This window comes from Haliotis rufescens, unplaced genomic scaffold (assembly GCF_023055435.1).
Source record: "Haliotis rufescens isolate VD_foot unplaced genomic scaffold, xgHalRufe1.0.p SCAF_11, whole genome shotgun sequence".
NCBI lineage: Eukaryota > Metazoa > Mollusca > Gastropoda > Lepetellida > Haliotidae > Haliotis > Haliotis rufescens.
The window spans coordinates 35159775-35183087 of record NW_025963791.1 but is presented as its reverse complement, the minus strand read 5'-3'; the positions used below and the strand labels follow the sequence as shown (position 1 = coordinate 35183087).

The following is a 23313-nucleotide window of genomic DNA, read 5'->3' as shown; positions in this document are numbered from 1 at the left end:
TGTGAAAACATGTCGGTAACATAGATTCGTTGTAGCAGGATGACACGGGGTACATGAGGTTTTATGCGTTCCTCGTTAGGTTTTATAAAAACCAATGTACCCCTATGATCCTGCTACAGCTTGTAATGAAACATAGATACACTAACAATAACTGTAGAATTACGCAGTAAATGGAACAAGGATTTGGCGACCACAACAGACACGTTATTTGTAGCAGGAGTTATGTCCCCTTGCTGTCACAGTACATTCCGTTAATTTGCTCTGTTATTGACAGAGCTCATAAATGGCCAGATTTTGCTGAGTATATGGTGTTTTAATAAATATAATTTGTGAAAACGCAAAAGAGTATATACATGTCACGATCATGTATCAACATACACGAGACCCGTGAATTCGGGGAAAAACAGGTCTTCAGCACCTCGGGGCCCTTGCTTGAAGATATCTTCTCTGATGTATTTTTCTTGGAACACCATATCTGTTCTATAAGTCCACGTTACACTGAACTGAGACAGCACTGTTTGCCTCAATATTTTAGGAACTAACCATCTCTTGACAAGTGCAGCCATGTATCTAATTCTTATACTACGTCTAGCACCAATGGACTAACCAAATTCTCTTTATTCGAACTAAAAAAGTGTAATAAGTTCCTTGAGATAATATTTAGTATCATACGCCAAATGATATGAACCAAGTTACCCGTCCCAAAAAAACGATCTTAGCGCTACGGCTGTCATAAGTCCATGTTAAAACATAGGAATTACGACGATCTTAGTGCTAAGATCAGTTTGTGCCAGTGGACCAAAGGTCCCGTTCAACAAAATTATCTTAACGCTACGACAATCGTAAGCCTATGTTAAAGTATGGCAGTTGAGATCATTTTGGAAATAAAATCGTTTTCTGCAAGTGGACCCAGGTCTCCAGTACCAATAGCTCTTGTAAGAGCTAATGGGGATCAGATTGTCAGGCTCGGTAACGAAGCTGATTGCGTGTCATCGCCCGATCACGTAGGTAGTCGCTTATGCTGCTACTGGTTTGACTGGTACAGACTCGGTCATTTACACTATCGCTAGAATATTGCAAACTGCGGCGTTACACAACATTCAGTCACTCACACAGGTGTTCGAAGTCTTGAATTGTGGGTGCGATCATTCGATCATTGCGTTCATCTGCGTTGTCCATCTACATTTATTGGGAACAACTCACAAGGCACTTCCCTCTAAAAAAAACGTCGTCCAATTTACGACGTCATCAAGTTCGAATCTTCAGACATGACAGAACAATATTTTACCGTGAAATAAACCATGCTTTCGTTCTTCATTGTTCTTTGTGATTTATTGCGTAGCTATCTAACATTCATGTCTTGTTCTGGTACAGATTTGTCTATTTAAGCAGACATTGTGTAAACTAATGTTTCTAAATAATTATTATGATATATGATGGCTGGTGGTATCGATTCAATCCGACAAGTTTGGTGTCACGATCCGAAAAATATACAGGAGCTATTTTCAAGCTCCATACACTAATGCGATGCCTTCGTTCTCAATATAGTATTGCCAATATGCTTTGGTGGTGGTTCCCCAATGTGTCGTCCAAACATGGTGACAAACATGGCAGTAAGTCATTTTGCACTATAAATTTGCTAAAAAGATCGTATGTATTCACATTTCACTTTCTATTTCCTTGAGTGGTTGACGTCTAACACAACCATCATTTTAAGAATGGCAAGGTATGATAACGATGATATTACCCTCTTCTGTTTCCGTTGTTGTGCTGGTGGATGTGAAAATTGACGATTCGTGCACGTTTTGCACGGGTTGTTGTCCTGAACGGAAAAACGTCGACCCACACGTCGACACACATAATGGTCCGACCCGAAAGCGTACTCCAGTAACCTGATAAAAGGCAATTTGGATTTGCCTTTTGACCTCGATTTCGTAGAGTCTGGTTTTGAATCAATCGATCCTGTATTGTCGTTAATCGATGACGTCCTGAAATTGGTCAACATTTTGTGTTTGTTGGTACCTGTTTAATACTCTGCTAATCACAGACTGTGAAACATTGAACGTGTCGGCCATTATTGATACACATGTGCCGGAAGATGCACGACTACTTTTCAGTAAGTGATGGAATATATACGGTAGAGTTATCTCCCTTTCACTAGTTAACGTTAAAGTTAAAGTGATATAGCAATAAATACGATAAAACCGTTCAAACAATATTGTATGTTATTTTAAATATATTAGGTATTGTCATGTTGACAAATGAATCAAGATAAACGTTTTAATGTTACATACACGTGCAGGTGCATTATTACATTTAGGACTGGGTGCCTGTCAGTCGTGTACAATAAACACAGAAATACGGAAGTCTTGTACAATAAACAGAAATACAGAAGGCTTGTACAATAAACATTGATATACGGAAGTATTGTACAATAAACACAGAAATACGGAAGTCTTGTACAATAAACACAGAAATACAGAAGTCTTGTACAATAAACAAAGAAATACAGAAGGCTTGTACAATAAACAAAGAAATACGGAAGGCTTGTACAATAAACATAGAAACACGGAAGTCTTGTACAATAAACACAGAAATACGGAAGTCTTGTACAATAAACATAGAAATACGGAAGTCTTGTACAATAAACACAGAAAATCCGGAAGTCTTGTAAAATAAACATAGACATACGGAAGTCTTGTACAATAAACATAGACATACAGAAGTCTTGCACAATAAACATAGACATACGGAAGTCTTGTACAATAAACACAGAAATACGGAAGTCTTGTACAATAAACACAGAAATACGGAAGTCTTGTACAATAAACACAGAAAATCCGGAAGTCTTGTAAAATAAACATAGACATACGGGAAAATATAAGTAGAATGCATTTGTGGGATGTCAATTAAAAGACATTGTGGTTAGCCTGATGTTTATCAATATATCATCGATACATGAATGAATGATACATGGATGCCATCATCACATCATCCAGATAAATCCCATTGTCCCATCACTCAGATGAATCAATTCCATTGTTACCTCACTCAGATGAATCCCATTGTCCCATCACTCAGATGAATCCCATTGTTACCTCACTCAGATGAATTCCATTGTCCCATCACTCAGATGAATCAATTCCATTGTTACCTCACTCAGATGAATCCCATTGTCCCATCACTCAGATGAATCCCATTGTTATCTCACTCAGATGAATTCCATTGTCCCATCACTCAGATGAATGCCATTGTCACCTCACTCAGATGAATCCTTTGGCTACCTCACTCAGATGAATCCCATTGTTACCTCACTCAGATGAATCCCAATGTTACCTCACTCAGATGAATCACATTGTCACCGCGTTCAAATGAATCACATTGTTATCTCACTCAGCTGAATTTCATTGGTATCTCACTCAGCTGAATCCCACTGTCATCTCACTCAGCTGAATGACACTCCAGTTCTAAAGCTGACATGATTCTGTCATAAGGTGTATCCCAAGAATGTTATTTACTCTAATCTGGTATTAGTGAGCGGCTTATATGTAGGTACAAGAAGTTAGATGACCTTCAATAGCTGTGCCAATCGCTGTGTCAAGAACTCTTCCCTTATGCTATACAGGGCCACGGGTTTGCGCTCCAGACTTGGCTCACAAGGTCTGCGGGTCAGTCTGAATATCAGCTGATTCGGATCTTGGTCTGCCAGCATCAAACTATTCATTGTGGGGCGTCATCAAAAGTGTCACTTTTCACTTTCTTCCAACATCTGATGACACACTTCAAGTGATTGTTCCAACGGAGCAAAACCGTTCTCACTCAAAGATGATTCCAGCATAGCTAAACACTCACTCACTCACTCACTGACCCATCTCCCGTTGTCTTCCCTGCCGTCTTGACTTTCTGGAAAAGCCAAGACATTCATATTTAAACGACAAGCAGTTGTTGAACTTCTTACTCTATACAAGAGAGCTGGATTAAGCACAGATTTGAACTGACGTTCAGTTAAATCACGGCGTGACATCTTAATCTGGGTGAAAGGCCCAAAACCCAAGAGTACGTGTATGGTGTATGATTCTCTCAAGCCTGGATCCTTATGGATGCCTCAACTCCCGTTGTCTTCCCGCTATCTTCACTTGGGGGATCTCTTTTCTGGAAAAGCCAACACATTCATAATCAACTACCAGCAGTCGTTGTTTCAAAAATGAACTTCTCACTCTATATAAGAGAGCAGTTGGATTCAGCGCCGACTTGAACTGGCGTTCGGTTACATCGCGGCGTGTCATCTTAATCTGGGTGAAAAGCCCTAAACCCACGAGTACGTGTATGGTGCTGACTAACCTAGAAATATGATCTGAGCGAAACTGGGATTAAAACCCACGCTCAAGGGCTTCTCTACTTAGGCCTTAGGCGACTGGGCCACAAGAAAGAAGAGTCCACCTTCATAGTCACCAAGCAGTATGGAACAAATACGCTCTCTTTACTACGTTCCACTATGCATCATAACGGTTAGGGCAGAATGGTAACCCGTAGGTTAAGCTCATCTATCGAAGTCTCGGGTTCGATTCTACGGATGAGTACAACTATGTATAATGTCCGTCATTAGTGTTCCCCGTCGAGATATACTGAACAACAAAGGTTCCTGTGACATTGAATAAGATTAAATGCAAAGTTATGTTTTTTACCAAATCTGAAACAATTGCGGTTTGCAACAGATAAAAGACTCCTGTAAGTGTTCAAATGGTTTAATTTGCCATACTGACTTCAGAAAATGCCTGATTTCATTAAAAAAAAACATGAACATGCCAAAATGTCAATTTACAAATCAATAGCGTGTGTGTCCACCTCTGGTTGCGAAGCAAGCAACACATCTTCGTCTCATGGTATGGACCAGGCGTCGCATAAAGTCCTGTGGGATATCTGTCCATATCTGCTGGTACATGTTTCGAAGTTCCTGGAGTGTCTGTGAAACACGTGGTTGACGTCGAAGGCGCCGATCGACCTCATCCCACATGAGCTCGATTGGTGAGAGAGCAGGGGAGCGAGCCGGCCAGGGGATGACATTCACGTTGTTTTGTTGAAGAGAATCCTGAACAAATCGAGCAATATGAGGCCGGGCGTTGTCATGTTGAAAGGTAATGCCTGGGCCATGACGACGCAAACACGGTAGAACAACAGGGCCGATGATCTCGTCGCGGTAGCGCTGTCCATTGAGATTTCCCTCTACCACTATCAAACGGATCCTCTGTCTTGCAGTAATCCCACCCCATACCATCACGCTGCCGCCCCCGAACCGATCTTCTTCCATGACACAATGATTGACGTAACGTTCATCTCGACGTCCTTACACTCGAATCCGTCCATCGCTGTGGCTGAGGTGAAAACGAGACTCGTCAGTGAAAAGAACTTGTCCCCACCGCATGGCCGTCCAGCGTAGACGCTGTCTGCGCCACTCTAGACGTGCTTGACGGTGGTTTCCTGTCAAAATGGGACGTCTGGCAGGTCTTCTGGCGACAATCCCTGCACATCTGAGGCGACGACGTGCGGATTGTGAAGATATTCGTCGAAGGCCAGGGATGCTTCTTGCAGTCACTGTTGCTGGCTGGAATCGATTTCGTAGGTGTGTTGTTCGAATCCAGTTGTCTTGTCGATTATTGGTTACGCATGGCCTGCCACTCCGAGGATGGTCTCTGACTGCATTCGTCTGTTGCCAACGTTGAAATAAACACCAAATAGTGTTTCTGTGGACGTTAAATTGTCTTGCAACATCAGGTTGATTCGATCCTGCTTCAAGCATACCAATGGCTCGCAGACGCTCATTTTCGGCTAGGCGTGGCATGTCGTAATGTTGAATAATTGCGTAATTTTGTTGTTTTTCTGAGTGGTTGTTGTCAGCACGATGCTAAACAATGCATATGGAATCCCGTTAACGCACATGTTTTTATACCCATTCTTGGGTAGTGAAATGGACAACGTTTGTATGAAATGCATTCTTTTCTGTAGCAGTTGCGTTTTTGTGACTTGATTCCATACATGTACTACAATATTGAAAACCAAAATTTACTTGTTTGAAATATACACTAAAACATTGGTATCACAGGAACTTTTGTTGTTGAGTATATCATAAAATAATGTCAAACGCGTCTTTTAATGATTCTCGTAAACTCACACGTCTTATTTTCATGCACATGCCCCTGTGGACTGGCTCTCAAATCGTGTCTGTTTGACGGCACAATTTACGTGGACGTCTTGTAATGGAGACGACAGATGGTACCTGGACCTAGTGTAGCTCACCTGGACAAGACGATGCACATCAGGATGGGGATAGAGAGGAGGACGGCAAAACTTGCGACGGCGGATACTACCGCACCCTCCGTGAGATATTGAGGACCTGAAGAAGAAGAGAGTAGAAGGCAATAAAAAGTGTTTACAGAAGAGTGAGTGAGTTGAGTTTAACGCGGCTTTTAACAGTATTCTAGTTATATCACGGCGTGTCAGCTTAATGCGGGAGGAAAGCCCGAAGTGATGCAGGTCTCAGACATTTACCACTTTGGTGAAACCCACGAGCACGGGATTGGTGCTAACAAACCCAGAAACATAATTGGGCGAACCGGGATTCGAACCCACAATCATAGGTTTCTGGCGTACCCAAGGGACGCAACTCTGCACAGCGAATCGCGGCGCCTTTGACGACTGGGCCACCCGTGTTCACAGAAGTGGTCGTGGAGGTGCTTTGGAACAACACATCAAGAAACATTGACTCGTGAGCCTGTTGTTTTGACGTTTATGTTGGTTATAACACGGATGACAGCTTTATGTGAGAGGAATGAGTGAGTAGGGTTAACGCTGCTCTAAACGGTATGTTAGATATCTCACGGGATGACGGCTTAATGAGGGAGGAGTTAGTGAGTTGGGTTGACGCTACCTTCACCAGTATTTTAATTATATCACGGGATGCGGCTTAAGGTGAGTGAGTGAGTTGAGCTGACGCTGCTCACAACAATAGTGTAGTTATATCACCGGGATGGCGGCTTAAGGTGAGTGAGTGAGTTGGGTTGACGCTTCTCTCAACAATATTTTAGTGATATCACGGGATGACATCCTCATGTGTGTGAGTGAGTGATTTGGGTTGACGCTTCTCTCAGCAATAGTTTACTCATATCACGGGATGACAGCTTAATGTGAGTGAGTGAGTGAAATTGGTTGACGTTGCTCTCAAGAATGTATTAGTTATATAACGGGATGACGGCTTAATGTGATTAAGTGAAATGGGTTGACGCTGCTCTCAACGCTTTTTTAGTGATATCACGGGGTGACGGCTTAATTAGGGAGGAGGTGTGTCAGGACGGTAAACACTTTTGTGAAGCCTATGAGAAATATTGTGGTCCTGACTGACACCTGCGAATCTGAAATTCGACCCTCTACCAGCGGCGCCTGTCACGGCTTAGGGAGGCAACTTAGTCACTGCGCCTTAGACTACTGGAACTCACCGCAATATAGGCGGTAAGAAAATATCAAACATATAATTTACAGCACGCATTCTCTGATTCGTGAAATGATTATCAAATAAATTAATCTTTCAAAAAAGTGATTGATTCTATTACCATGGAAATGTCATCACTCACGTGTAAATAAAAGATTGCTGATGCGACGTTAAGCAATAATTACTGACTCACTAACTCACTCATATATGGATGATCCAAAGATATCTTTTCATCACTAATATTCTTTTCATCATGTGCATACACCTCATGTAACTCACCTGAACTGTTGCTGGCGAGAGTTGTCGTCATTGACACAGGAGTTGTTGACGTAGCGGTTGTAGTTGTAGTCGGTTGCATTGTAGTTGTAGATGTAGTAGTTGTAGTCGGTTGCATTGTAGTTGTAGGTGTAGTAGTTGTAGTCGGTTGCAGTGTAGTTGTAGGTGTACTAGTTGTAGTCGGTTGCAGTGTAGTTGTAGGTGTAGTAGTTGTAGTTGGTTGCGTTGTAGTCGTTTGCATTGTAGTTGTAGATGTAGAAGTTGTAGTCGGTTGCATTGTAGTTGTAGGTGTAGTAGTTGTAGTTGGTTGCGTTGTAGTCGGTTGCATTGTAGTTGTAGGTGTAGAAGTTGTAGTCGGTTGCATTGTAGTTGTAGGTGTAGTAGTTGTAGTCGGTTGCATTGTAGTTGTAGGTGTAGTAGTTGTAGTCGGTTGCAGTGTAGTTGTAGGTGTAGTAGTTGTAGTCGGTTGCATTGTAGTTGTAGGTGTAGTAGTTGTAGTCGGTTGCATTGTAGTTGTAGGTGTAGTAGTTGTAGTCGGTTGCAGTGTAGTTGTAGGTGTACTAGTTGTAGTCGGTTGCAGTGTAGTTGTAGGTGTAGTAGTTGTAGTCGGTTGCAGTGTAGTTGTAGGTGTACTAGTTGTAGTCGGTTGCAGTGTAGTTGTAGGTGTACTAGTTGTAGTCGGTTGCAGTGTAGTTGTAGGTGTACTAGTTGTAGTCGGTTGCAGTGTAGTTGTAGGTGTAGTAGTTGTAGTTGGTTGCGTTGTAGTTGTAGATGTAGTAGTTGTAGTCGTTTGCATTGTAGTTGTAGTCGTTTGCTGTGTAGTAGTAGGTGAAGTAGTTGTAGTCGGTTGCGTTGTGGTCGTTTCCATTGTAGTTGTAGATGTAGTAGTTGTAGTCGTTTCCAGTGTAGTAGTAGGTGAAGTAGTTGTAGTCGTTTGCTGTGTAGTAGTAGGTGTACTAGTTGTAGTCGGTTGCAGTGTAGTTGTAGGTGTAGTAGTTGTAGTCGGTTGCATTGTAGTTGTAGGTGTAGTAGTTGTAGTCGGTTGCGTTGTGGTCGTTTCCATTGTAGTTGTAGATGTAGTAGTTGTAGTCGTTTCCAGTGTAGTAGTAGGTGAAGTAGTTGTAGTCGTTTGCATTGTAGTTGTAGATGTAGTAGTTGTAGTCGGTTGCGTTGTAGTCGGTTGCATTGTAGTTGTAGGTGTAGTAGTTGTAGTCGGTTGCGTTGTGGTCGTTTCCATTGTAGTTGTAGATGTAGTAGTTGTAGTCGGTTGCGTTGTAGTTGTAGGTGTAGTAGTTGTAGTCGGTTGCGTTGTGGTCGTTTGTATTGTAGTTATAGGTGTAGTAGTTGTAGTCGGTTGCACTGTAGTTGTAGCTGTAGTAGTTGTAGTCGGTTGCGTTGTAGTCGTTTGCATTGTAGTTGTAGGTGTAGGTGTAGTAGTTGTAGTCGGTTGCGTTGTGGTCGTTTGCATTGTAGTTGTAGGTGTAGTAGTTGTAGTCGGTTGCATTGTAGTTGTAGATGTAGTAGTTGTAGTCGTTTGCATTGTAGTAGTAGGTATAGTAGTTGTAGTCGGTTGCACTGTAGTTGTAGATGAAGTAGTTGTAGTTGGTTGCGTTGTAGTCGTTTGCATTGTAGTTGTAGGTGTAGTAGTTGTAGTCGGTTGCATTGTAGTTGTAAATGTAGTAGTTGTAGATGGTTGCGTTGTAGTCGTTTGCATTGTAGTTGTAGGTGTAGTAGTTGTAGTCGGTTGCATTGCAGGTGTAGTAGTTGTAGTCGGTTGCATTGTAGTTGTAAATGTAGTAGTTGTAGATGGTTGCGTTGTAGTCGTTTCCATTGTAGTTGTAGGTGTAGTAGTTGTTGTCGGTTGCGTCGTAGTCGTTTCCATTGTAGTTGTAGATGTAGTAGTTGTAGTTGGTTGCGTTGTAGTCGTTTGCATTGTAGTTGTAGGTGTAGTAGTTGTAGTCGGTTGCATTGTAGTTGTAGGTGTAGTAGTTGTAGTCGGTTGCATTGTAGTTGTAGGTGTACTAGTTGTAGTCGGTTGCATTGTAGTTGTAGGTGTACTAGTTGTAGTCGGTTGCATTGTAGTTGTAGGTGTACTAGTTGTAGTCGGTTGCATTGTAGTTGTAGGTGTACTAGTTGTAGTCGGTTGCATTGTAGTTGTAGGTGTACTAGTTGTAGTCGGTTGCATTGTAGTTGTAGATGTAGTAGTTGTAGTCGGTTGCACTGTAGTTGTAGATGTAGTAGTTGTAGTTGGTTGCGTTGTAGTCGTTTGCATTGTAGTTGTAGATGTAGTAGTTGTAGTTGGTTGCGTTGTAGTTGTAGGTGTAGTAGTTGTAGTCGGTTGCATTGTAGTTGTAGATGTAGTAGTTGTAGTTGGTTGCGTTGTAGTCGTTTGCATTGTAGTTGTAGATGTAGTAGTTGTAGTTGGTTGCGTTGTAGTTGTAGGTGTAGTAGTTGTAGTCGGTTGCGTTGTAGTCGTTTGCATTGTAGTTGTAGGTGTAGTAGTTGTAGTCGGTTGCATTGTAGTTGTAGATGTAGTAGTTGTAGTCGGTTGCGTTGTAGTTGTAGGTGTAGTAGTTGTAGTCGGTTGCATTGTAGTTGTAGATGTAGTAGTTGTAGTCGTTTGCATTGTAGTTGTAGGTGTAGTAGTTGTAGTCGGTTGCATTGAAGTTGTAGGTGTACTAGTTGTAGTCGGTTGCATTGTAGTTGTAGATGTAGTAGTTGTAGTCGGTTGCGTTGTAGTTGTAGGTGTAGTAGTTGTAGTCGGTTGCGTTGTAGTCGGTTGCATTGTAGTTGTAGGTGTAGTAGTTGTAGTCGGTTGCGTTGTAGTCGTTTGCATTGTAGTTGTAGATGTAGTAGTTGTAGTCGGTTGCATTGTAGTTGTAGATGTAGTAGTTGTAGTTGGTTGAGTTGTAGTCGTTTGCATTGTAGTTGTAGATGTAGTAGTTGTAGTCGTTTGCATTGTAGATGTAGGTGCAGAAGTTGTAGTCGGTTGCGTTGTGGTCGTTTGCATTGTAGTTGTAGATGTAGTAGTTGTAGTCGGTTGCATTGTAGTTGTAGATGTAGTAGTTGTAGTCGGTTGCATTGTAGTTGTAGATGTAGTAGTTGTAGTCGGTTGCATTGTAGTTGTAGGTGTAGTAGTTGTAGTCGTTTGCATTGAAGTTGTAGGTGTAGTAGTTGTAGTTGGTTGCATTGTAGTTGTAGATGTAGTAGTTGTAGTCGTTTGCATTGTAGTTGTAGATGTAGTAGTTGTAGTTGGTTGCGTTGTGGTCGTTTGCATTGTAGTTGTAGGTGTAGTAGTTGTAGTCGTTTGCATTGTAGTTGTAGGTGTAGTAGTTGTAGTCGGTTGCATTGTAGTTGTAGATGTAGTAGTTGTAGTCGGTTGCATTGTAGTTGTAGGTGTAGTAGTTGTAGTTGGTTGAGTTGTAGTTGTAGGTGTAGTAGTTGTAGTCGGTTGCATTGTAGTTGTAGTTGGTTGAGTTGTAGTCGTTTGCACTGTAGTTGTAGATGTAGTAGTTGTAGTCGGTTGCGTTGTAGTCGTTTGCATTGTAGTTGTAGATGTAGTAGTTGTTGTCGGTTGCATTGTAGTTGTAGATGTAGAAGTTGTAGTTGGTTGAGTTGTAGTCGTTTGCATTGTAGTTGTAGGTGCAGTAGTTGTAGTCGGTTGCGTTGTGGTCGTTTGCATTGTAGTTGTAGATGTAGTAGTTGTAGTCGGTTGCATTGTAGTTGTAGGTGCAGTAGTTGTAGTCGGTTGCGTTGTGGTCGTTTGCATTGTAGTTGTAGATGTACTAGTTGTAGTCGGTTGCACTGTAGTTGTAGATGTAGTAGTTGTAGTTGGTTGAGTTGTAGTCGTTTGCATTGTAGTTGTAGATGTAGTAGTTGTAGTTGGTTGAGTTGTAGTCGTTTGCATTGTAGTTGTAGATGTAGTAGTTGTAGTCGGTTGTGTTGTAGTCGGTTGCGTTGTAGTTGTAGATGTAGTAGTTGTAGTCGGTTGCACTGTTGTTGTAGATGTAGTAGTTGTAGTCGTTTGCATTGTAGTTGTAGGTGTAGTAGTTGTAGTCGGTTGCGTTGTAGTCGTTTGCATTGTAGTTGTAGGTGTAGTAGTTGTAGTCGGTTGTGTTGTAGTCGGTTGCGTTGTAGTTGTAGATGTAGTAGTTGTAGTCGTTTGCATTGTAGTTGTAGATGTAGTAGTTGTAGTCGGTTGCGTTGTAGTCGTTTGCATTGTAGTTGTAGGTGTACTAGTTGTAGTCGGTTGCATTGTAGTTGTAGGTGTAGTAGTTGTAGTCGGTTGTGTTGTAGTCGGTTGCGTTGTAGTTGTAGATGTAGTAGTTGTAGTCGGTTGCACTGTTGTTGTAGATGTAGTAGTTGTAGTCGGTTGCATTGTAGTTGTAGGTGTAGTAGTTGTAGTCGTTTGCATTGTAGTTGTAGGTGTAGTAGTTGTAGTCGGTTGCATTGTAGTTGTAGATGTAGTAGTTGTAGTCGGTTGCATTGTAGTTGTAGGTGTAGTAGTTGTAGTCGGTTGCATTGTAGTTGTAGATGTAGTAGTTGTAGTCGGTTGCATTGTAGTTGTAGATGTAGTAGTTGTAGTCGGTTGAGTTGTAGTCGTTTGCATTGTAGTTGTAGGTGTAGTAGTTGTAGTCGTTTGCATTGTAGTTGTAGATGTAGTAGTTGTAGTCGGTTGAGTTGTAGTCGTTTGCATTGTAGTTGTAGGTGTAGTAGTTGTAGTCGGTTGCATTGTAGTTGTAGGTGTAGTAGTTGTAGTCGGTTGCGTTGTAGTCGTTTGCATTGTAGTTGTAGGTGTAGTAGTTGTAGTCGGTTGTGTTGTAGTCGGTTGCGTTGTAGTTGTAGATGTAGTAGTTGTAGTCGTTTGCATTGTAGTTGTAGATGTAGTAGTTGTAGTCGGTTGCGTTGTAGTCGTTTGCATTGTAGTTGTAGGTGTAGTAGTTGTAGTCGGTTGCACTGTTGTTGTAGATGTAGTAGTTGTAGTCGGTTGCATTGTAGTTGTAGGTGTAGTAGTTGTAGTCGGTTGCATTGTAGTTGTAGATGTAGTAGTTGTAGTCGGTTGCATTGTAGTTGTAGGTGTAGTAGTTGTAGTCGGTTGCATTGTAGTTGTAGATGTAGTAGTTGTAGTCGGTTGCATTGTAGTTGTAGATGTAGTAGTTGTAGTCGGTTGAGTTGTAGTCGTTTGCATTGTAGTTGTAGGTGTAGTAGTTGTAGTCGGTTGCATTGTAGTTGTAGATGTAGTAGTTGTAGTCGTTTGCATTGTAGTTGTAGGTGTAGTAGTTGTAGTCGTTTGCATTGTAGTTGTAGGTGTAGTAGTTGTAGTCGGTTGTGTTGTAGTCGGTTGCGTTGTAGTTGTAGATGTAGTAGTTGTAGTCGGTTGCACTGTTGTTGTAGATGTAGTAGTTGTAGTCGGTTGCATTGTAGTTGTAGGTGTAGTAGTTGTAGTCGGTTGCATTGTAGTTGTAGATGTAGTAGTTGTAGTCGGTTGCATTGTAGTTGTAGGTGTAGTAGTTGTAGTCGGTTGCATTGTAGTTGTAGATGTAGTAGTTGTAGTCGGTTGCATTGTAGTTGTAGATGTAGTAGTTGTAGTCGGTTGCATTGTAGTTGTAGGTGTAGTAGTTGTAGTCGGTTGCATTGTAGTTGTAGATGTAGTAGTTGTAGTCGGTTGCATTGTAGTTGTAGGTGTAGTAGTTGTAGTCGGTTGCACTGTAGTTGTAGATGAAGTAGTTGTACTTGGTTGTGTTGTAGTCGTTTGCATTGTAGTTGTAGGTGTAGTAGTTGTAGTCGGTTGCATTGTAGTTGTAGGTGTAGTAGTTGTAGTCGGTTGAGTTGTAGTCGTTTGCATTGTAGTTGTAGGTGCAGAAGTTGTAGTCGGTTGCGTTGTGGTCGTTTGCATTGTAGTTGTAGACGTAGTAGTTGTAGTCGGTTGCATTGTAGTTGTAGATGTAGTAGTTGTAGTCGGTTGCATTGTAGTTGTAGATGTAGTAGTTGTAGTCGGTTGCGTTGTAGTCGTTTGCATTGTAGTTGTAGGTGTAGTAGTTGTAGTCGGTTGCGTTGTAGTCGGTTGCATTGTAGTTGTAGATGTAGTAGTTGTAGTCGGTTGTGTTGTAGTCGTTTGCATTGTAGTTGTAGGTGTAGTAGTTGTAGTCGGTTGCGTGGTAGATGTAGTAGTTGTAGTCGGTTGCATTGTAGTTGTAGTCGTTTGCAGTGTAGTAGTAGGTGAAGTAGTTGTAGTCGGTTGTGTTGTTGGTGTAGTTGTTGTAGTTGGTTGCGTTGTAGTTGTAGATGTAGTAGTTGTAGTCGTTTGCATTGTAGTTGTAGTCGTTTGCAGTGTAGTAGTAGACGTTTGCATTGTTGTCGTAGATGCTGTTGTAGTCCCAGTTGTTGCTTCGTTGGAAAATAAAACATCTGATTGGGAACATTTTGATGTATGTAGTTTATTTCTTCTAACATTTGCAAGCATGCATATTTCTTCCAAATGAATGAATTTTATATATTATAGCTAAAATGGATAGAATTATCATCAAACCGCCCGCACGTTATCAGAAATGAGCGGGCCACTGTAACTTGATAATGCCCTCATATTGCTTGACGACGGGCCATTATCAAGCCCGTTGGTCGGTGACGTCATAGGGTAGAGAAAATGACGTCACGTATTATAGTGACGTCATCTGGTTTGTTCTATGAAGTTTCCATATTTGTAAAATGTGGTCAGTGACATTCGTGTTGCTTGCAGTAAATGTTTCAAAACCGATGTTGTTGTTTCTTTTTATTCGATAACAAATTCCATCCGTTTTAGCTATAATAACGGTAACGCTCTTTTTCAGGGCATTATCATTTGCAGAAGCCCTCGGTCTTTTCAACTGCCCTCCTTCGTCGGTCAGTTAATGGAAAACCTCGGGCTTCTGCAAATGATAATGCCCTGAAAAATAGCGTTACCCTTATAGCAGGAATGAAATGAATATTAAGATTAGTACCAGTCGTGTTGGGACTGTATTAAATGTGAATTTTAAAATCTTTCAGAATTCCTCAAACTGTCGATGGCATAGTTTGAAATCTTTGTGTTGTGGTCTTTGATATTTCACTTCATAAAAAATAATTGGGAATAATAACAAAAGAAGAAAAAATAATAAATACAATAGTTGAAGGTTCTGTGGACCTTTCCCGCCTGCCATAGGCGCCCTATGAATATTCATGAACCTAGTGTTATGCTAATAGACATGCATATAAATGACATCACAATGAGAACGGAGTCATTATGCAGGATTGTTAAGAATGTGAAGAATGCAGCCTTTGTAAAAATGGCTAAGCCTAAGAATTCTTTAGGAATGCCATTGAAGCTATTTGGAATGAGTGAGTGAGTGAGTGAGTTGGGTTTAACGCCGCTTTTAACAGTATTCCAGTTATATCGCGGCGTGTCAGCTTAATGTGGGAGGAAAGCCCGAAGTGATGCAGGTCTCAGACGTTTACCACTTCGGTGAAACCCACGAGCACGGGTATGGTGCTGACAAACCTAGAAACATAATCGGGGCGAACCGGGATTCGAACCCGTGATCATAGGTTTCTGGCGTGCCCAAGGGACGCAACTCTGCACAGCGCATCGCGGCGCCTTAGACGACTGGGCCACCCGTGCCCCTATTTGGAATGAGGTTAGGGTAGATTCCTTCAGATGTATAATAGAATGTCACCCTTTCGTGAAGAAAATTGGAATTCTCTAGGAATGGCATTGAAGCTATTTGGAATGTAGTCGGGGTAAATACCCTTCAGATACATACTAGAATGATCATAATGAAATGGAATGTCACCCTTTCATGAAAAAGTGTGAAAGTTCGTAGGAATGGCATTGAAGCTATTGGAATGTAGTCGGGATAGATACCTTCAGATACATAGTACAATTATCGTCGTAAACTGGATTGTCACCTTATCCTGTAAGAATGAAACAATCCTCGATCTCATGATACAGCTACTCAATGAATACGTAGAATGTCAGCATCGAGACAAAGAGTAGAATGTACACATTCACCATTTGATCATCACAGGCGACTGCGAGGAAATATATATTTTGTTTTTGCTCACAATCTGATTCAACCAATACAATCAATCATTTTCACACAAATAAATGAATAAAAAATAGTAGTTTTATAAAAAATAATTCTCTACTTTATTCACGCCGTTATATATTTCGTTGTAAAACGTCAGTCTTATTCTTATTACAAACTTAATTTCCAACTCTGAAAAATCTGCTTCACTCATATCGTACCCTAAGTTTCCTATCTAAACCCTGTATCAGACCATAAACGTCTTCTAAAATTATATCTAGTTCACATGACATATTATTCATCGAAAATATTTGATAAATGAATGGAAGTATGTTGTAAAAGCTAGGTCGAAATGAAACATCCCAAGTTCTTATTACGGATACATGAACAGTTTCAGAATTCTGTTTCATATTCTTCATGAAGGTTACAATTAAAATAGTTTTTAATTAAAACATAATTATTCAAGTAGTTGGTAAACATTACATAAAGTCATAATCTCACCGATGGTGTTTTCCAAATCCTGTTGAAATTCATGAAACACATATCTTCCGTGTAGCATGTATTCCTTATTCCACACGACTTTAGAACTTGTCTGACTCGTTGAGAGTATGTTTACCTTTACTGTCTTCAATTTATTCGTCACAACTCTATACTGTGATATAGCACCGTAAATGGTCTTACAGAAATAACCGCCCCCTTAAACTATGTTTAAGTTACAATACCCTGTTTAGAGAGTGAACAGGACGAGTGTTGTCCTGATTGACCTAGATGGGAACGATACCTCAGGTTTTCCTAAACTGTGTCTCAACATAGGCTGCCGCTTTGGAGGACTTGTTCACAATGTTGGTCACTCGTTTTGAAATATATTTCTTTTTCATTTTGAAAATTGTTTCGATGTAAACTGTTCACACAGCTTGAATGAATTGGAATGTCGCTCTGACTAGTTTATCCAACATTCCAAGTCTGCTCATTATGTTGAATTGCTGAGTGAAGTGGAATAGTTTATCTGAAAAACATTCTCTCTAGACTGAAGTGGTGACCAGCCTATCATGCAGACTTGATACGTTGGGGGTCAGTCGTGTGAAAAAAATGTTTCCCCACTTTGTACATTTTCGTTTCTAAATATCCCTGCAGCATACTACGAGTATTTCACACATTTACAAATGTCTTTATTTTTAAATATAACATGGGAATGGAAAAATATACACAACAAACAATTCAAAGCACATGTCATATCAACATGGGACAGAATGTCTTTCATGATTGGCTTCATGAGAACTTGAATTTTGATCATTGTTTGATCTGTGGTCGGATCCATGTCACTCAATCTCTCTAGTATAGAACGAAACAATGGTGCCTCTGAGAAATAGGCAGTAAATTCAAGGATAGATTTCAATGTATTGACAAACTTTTTCCAGTTTCAGTCCACACCTCTTATTTTCCTTGCTCTCGATACTTTTTCCGTTTAAGTTTCATGTCCTCTCAATATATATTATACACACGAGCCCACACGCACTGCAGGCCGACTTCTTGCCATTCACTTCCAGTTGGGTTATGTGCAGTTTGGTCTCTGTCTCCTTTCTGGATAGGTCTTCATTGTCGTCATCACTGTCCTCGCCACAGCTCGCACGTTTTCTTAACGACTTCCATTTGTTCTCTGGGCACCACGTCCACATATGATGCTGTCGGTCTTGCATGATGCCTATCTGGACTCCACAGTCAGTACCAGCAGTAGCCATGACGTGGGAACTTGTGTCGTCGTCAGAAGAGTCGCTTGTTATGACATCAAAATTATCTTTGTTGAAGTTCTGGTTTGCCTCACGTGCTGATGTAATGGTGTGATGTTGGTGGTAGTTTCCATACATCTGAGAGCTACTTGGTTGAATCAGCGTTTTACAGCCCTGTTGTTACGGGTCAATTCGGGTTATGTTGACGCGTTCGTCTGCCTTTTGTTCAGATTCATTGTTAAAATTCTCGGGTGTAGTCGTTCCTTTCTCCAGTGTAAGGTCTTAGGTCTACAGTTAGATTGCCTTAAGGATGCTGCACTGCTTTGTTATATATTGACATGAAATGATGTGTTGTGAGGATAAATGCGTCTGGCAAATAAGTTCACCTGTTGTCTATCGACTGGAGAATTGAATAGAGTCACATAATGAGAGTTCAGAGCAATGTCACGTGACCTTTTACCTGTAGGAAACAGGTTTTGCAATAACAGAAATTAATCACATTTTTGTGATGGGATATGCGTTTATCATCTTTTATTTCGGACATCAAGTCATCTAAAACAATCATGTTGTTCCTGTCATGAAAAAATGTTCATCCTGTAGATTGGAAGAAATGTCAATGTGATGTTGTTAGGTGTTGGTTTGACGAGTCCTCTTTTCAGTATCTGATAAACAACATAGTCTTTCCACGACCACTTGGCCCAACCAAGACCACATTAGAAGGAATAGACAAATTGAATGGTACAGCAGTATTATGTATCTATTGAAGAGAGGCCTAGGGGAGGAGGAGGATCGGGGGGGGGGAGGGGGGGGGCATGAGGAGGGGGAGGGCGAAGGGTCTGATGCATCTGTCTTCTGTGTCTCATCATATTATCATATCTGGAAAAGTGTTTCCTACATTCTGGACAAGATGTTGACTCTGTTGTGACTACTGTAACAATGGGTCTAAGTAAGACATGTCTGCTATTTAGGGTGGTGCTGGTAGTGATAGTGGCAGATGAACAGTTGCCTTATGTCTGAGCATGGCATGGCATCTCACAATTAATTTCTACACGAAGAGCATGGTACCTCCTACTCTATGATGCCTCACAGATGCTTTTCCCCAATAGTATTACGTCTTTTCATCTGATCCTTGATCCTCAGAAAGGCAGATTGCATCGTAGATTCTACTTTAAATGTAGCTTGTCCTCGGGTTGACTTCACTTTTCTTTCTTTGGTCTTCTTCATGGTATTTCTATTCTGACTACCTTTTTCATTTGCTTGTCTTTTCGGTTTTGGGCATACAGTAGTTTCAAATATATCCGATGATAGATAACTGGACTTTTTACCCATGTCTATCTTAAGGCGTCCTCCCCTCTTAGCTTCTTCCACTGAAAATGGTTTGAATAAATTTGTTTTCCATGTTTTATAGTCCGTTGTCAATAGAAAATATGATTATATGTTCACAGATTTAAGTGTTTATACCTCAATACATGACTATGCTAACAGTTTATTGACTACAATGGGCATTTGAAATACGGCGGCATCTCGAATACATCGAAACTCGATAGTTACGCTTCATTAAGTCTTTCTCAGTCAGTACAGACATTATGGATCAACAAATAAATGATAAGCAATAATTACAAAACAACCAGACAGTGCTCAGAAGAGTATTTTATTCATGTAAACACTCGATCTAATTGCAGCATATTTACAACAGATGTCTTTAACTCGTCAATCCATTTAGCTGTCTTAAATTGTGCATTACGAAAATCTGTACGTCGATATTGACATATGGTGGATGTCGACACTTGTGTCCCCAACCAGTTGAATCCATTTTTCAATCACATGATTATCATTGACCTCAGACATGCCCATGTTTAAGTACTTTGCCTTGTCCAGGCAAGTCACGACAAGTATGAACTTGTTCTCCTTCTTCGTCAAACATACAACCAAAGCAGAATTCAGTAGACAAACGCTTGATGATTTTACTGAGTTCAAATTGTAACACAATGTCAGCAAGGGTTCAATATACTGGATCACACAAACAGCCTCCTCTTCATCCGCTACAACTTTCTCTGGACGTATTTTCTTGACAATGGCCCGCTTGGTTGCTTTCACATCGTCATGGAAGTTGGTCTTAGCATCTTGCACACTTTGGTCTCTGTCTTGAAACCATTGGGGGGATTGTACAACAACTGTTTTGTTGAGGTGACCGGCTGTTCGCAACACATATTTCCACGTGTAAAAGGTGGCCTTTTCAGAGGTCTTTTTGTACAATGCAACAAATATTTTCTGCCATGATAATGTTTCTGACTTCCATTAATAAACTGACGTCCAAAATAAACTTTACCAGAGTTTGAAATCACTCTTGCTCAAAAACAACAAAACATACATGCATGAAGTAAAGTGTATTGAGAAGATCAATATATCAACATAATCAACACTGAAAATGACAATCATACCGCGACCGAGAATGACGTCAGAGCCCCCCAAGGTTGGGTTGGGTACAAAACTTGAGCTTTCAGAATCATGGACAATAGGCAGAGTACATAAACAATCGCTCAAGTCATGAGTAGCATGTGTGACCACCAAATGCCTCAATATATGCAAAAACTCTTTGACGCACAGAAAAAGTCAGTCGTCTGATGAGGTCACGTGGGATTCTTCTTGGGGGGGGGCCAAGATCAGTTCTTGCGGGTTGGCTGGAGAGTGTGGTCGTTGTCGAACACGACGATCCATCACGTCTTAGAGGTGTTCTATGGGGGACATGTCGGGTGAGCGTGCAGGCCAAGGCAAGACGTTGACGTTGTTGGCTGCGAGGAAGTTAGTGACAATTCTGGCTGTATGGGCTCAAGCGTTGTCATGCTGATAAATGACACCACGTGGCTGCTGTTGGAGAAATGGTAGGACAACTGGGCGAAGAATGTTATCCATGTAACGCTGAGCTGTTAAATTTCTGTCAACGATGACCAGCGGTGTCCTCTCCTGCCTACAAATCCCTCCCCACACCATGACACTCCCTCCACCATATGGTACGACCTCCTGCACGCAACACGCCGCCGTTCGTTCACCCCTTCGGCGGTAAACACGTTGTCTTCCATCAGCCCTAAACATACAGAATCGACTTTCGTCAGTGAAGAAAAGCCTCTGCCAGTCCCGTCGTTGCCAACGTCGTACAGTCCGGGCCCATCTCAATCGCAGACGACGATGTTGCGCTGTCAATAGCTCTCCTCTTTATGGTCTAAAAGCCCTGATTCCATGAGCCCTGAGTCTCCTGGCCACTGTCTGTCGAATAACCCTGTGACCTAAGGCATTTGTCGTTGATGACGTCACTGTCAGGAAGCGATTTCGGGGTGCAAGGTACGCAAGTTCCGGTCATCATGGGGCGTGGTCATCCTGGGTCTGCCTGTTCTTGGCCTGTCAGCGGTCCGCCCTGTCTGTCTGTAATGTTGCATCAAGTTGGTAACGGCAACACGGGAGCAACCGAAGGTTCGTGCAATATGGGCGTTTGTGGCTCCCATCTGTACCATACCCAAGGCTCGTTCACGTTGTCCGACTGTGAGTCGTGGCATTTCTTTCTTTTTTTTAATCACTTTGAATGTCTGACTTGCCGTTGCAATCGTTTTATACCCTTACCCGCACGTGCATTTGCAGTTGTCCATGGTGCACGTGTTTTTCACTTTTTCATGTGTTATCTCGCAAACATGTAACAGACGATTAACATTTTCTGCATACACTATTGTTGTATTTAGGTTATGTGTTTTAGATAGACTTCATTGGAAAAAAAATTATACTTTGTCTGAAATTTATATTTTCAGTTGGTAAAGTTTCTTTTGGACGTCAGATTATATCCCTAATAGATTCTCTCCTCTCCATTTTGATTGAAATACAATGTTCGAGTCATGTAGAGAACACCCCATTGCCTATCATAAGGAATAGCCTCTATGAGAATTCTAGGATAAGAGTTGTTCAGAATATCTTTAAAGTAAGCAGACTGACGATATTTTGCAACAGATGCTTTTCGCACCACATCACAGCTAACATTGTCCCGCTTCCATTGGTTAAACTGTCTAACACGTTTACCCAGTCGTTTCTGCTCTGTAGGTGATGAACATCTTAAAATCTCCTCGGCTGTGTCCCAATCTCCAAACGTCACTGCTTTGCTATACATGTAATATTGTTCGGCACAGTTAAACTCTTTATGAAAGGCAGTAGCGTAGTGTTGACTGAATTGGGAGAACTTGGAATAAAACTTTCCAAACATATCTGCTATCATTGTTGCCAAGATGAGACGTTCACACACACAAAAAGACGTTTTCACATTCAGCAGTTGAAAATGGAAATACAAACGAATGTACGCATGCATTATATCTAGAAATAAGTTTTAAATTTATTGGCTGTTGAAAGGGAAAAGTGAACTGCTTGGTTAGATAACCTTTTGGCATCATGTCTATAATTAACAATTAAAATGATTGGTTCTGTTTTATTGAGGTGAACAGAGATAGGGTAAGCAAAGCAGAGAAGGGTGTTAACCCATGTCCATGTTCTTTCATGAAAGGGTGACATTCCATTTGATGACAATATGCATTATATACATGTATCAACTGTGTGATAATGAAAATGGGTGGCATACATACCTGTTTCGTTCGTACAGTCCCACTGAAAGAACACTGTATCAGTTTGATCAGTGAGGTTTGTCTCCACCAGGTAGATGTTACACGTGTTCGTGGTGGAGAGGAATTCTCCAGCTATACACAACTCCGTCGTGTTACAGAGAGTCTTGCAAGCACTCAAGTCCGTCGTGTTCTCAGAGTCACTGTGCAGCATCTCAGATCCCTTCTGTCCTGCCGTCTCCGTGAAGAAGCATGTCTGACCTGACAAACAAGAAGTTTACGAGTATGAGTTACGCTGCTTTTAACACTGAAACCTCCCTATCACGATAACATTATCAACAAATGAGTGAGTTGAATGTTAAACCGCCTTTATCAATATTCCAGCTATATCTCCTAGGGGGAACTTGGGTATTCAGCACCACGAGCCAACGCAAGGCGTCCCCATCGTCCCTAAGAAACACGAAGAATAAACGCCATAGTGCAGCACTGGTGATAACGCACCTTGTATTAGATAAGGAGTTTAATGTCGTCTCAAAGATTTCTTCACGTTTATAGAGACGTACATGTACGTGCGTGTAGGTGTGGCTGTTTGTACTTATCTGGACAAATGCCGATTCATAGTGCTTGCACACTGATATACCATGCCCTACTTGAACAGGAATTCACCACTCAGACACAGTATACTGACTCTGAACCGACCGGTCTTTGTTTTAGTCCCTTAATACCGAGCGAAAGGCAGTATAACAACAAGTACTATCTCTTAACGCATTTTGGTATGATGCGGCCGGGGATCGAACCAACGACCTTCCGCTCTCCTATCCACTGGACCACAGAGCCAGTCCCTTGGTCCGGACCATGTAGTGGCAGAAGCGTACCCAACATTACCGGACTATAAGGTAAACGTCTTTTACTGTTGAACAAAGGTGGCTTGATGAGCAGCTGATAGCATGGACGATTAACATGGAGGTGCAAATGTCGAATCCCGAAAAGCACATGTCTTCAAGAGTTTGTGAAAAGGGGGCGAGCTGCCATCTTCGTTAGAAAATATGTCTATGTCTCAAGATAAGTTTTACTATATGTTAATGCTAGTTTTATCTACGTCTCCAACGAAAATCAACTTGGGTTAAAGAATTGCTTATGTTAAAACATTCAAGTAACACTTTTCGAAAACCACTACAACGGGTTGTGGAACACAC

The 23313-nt window shown here is 41.3% G+C and overlaps 2 protein-coding genes across 2 annotated transcripts; both read right to left on the bottom strand.

The window, feature by feature from the left end:
* Nucleotides 1-8087: 8087 nt before the first annotated feature.
* LOC125378108 (mucin-2-like) lies at nt 8088-10370 on the bottom strand (the record flags this gene model as incomplete). The annotated part of the gene is made up of 2 exons (XM_048392968.1): nt 8088-9780; nt 9943-10370. Coding segments are annotated over 2 exons (2121 nt in total), but the record flags the coding sequence as incomplete, so codon positions are not given.
* Nucleotides 10371-10715: 345 nt separating this feature from the next.
* LOC125378107 (salivary glue protein Sgs-3-like) lies at nt 10716-11665 on the bottom strand (the record flags this gene model as incomplete). The annotated part of the gene is made up of 1 exon (XM_048392967.1): nt 10716-11665. A coding segment is annotated over exon 1 (900 nt), but the record flags the coding sequence as incomplete, so codon positions are not given.
* Nucleotides 11666-23313: the final 11648 nt, after the last annotated feature.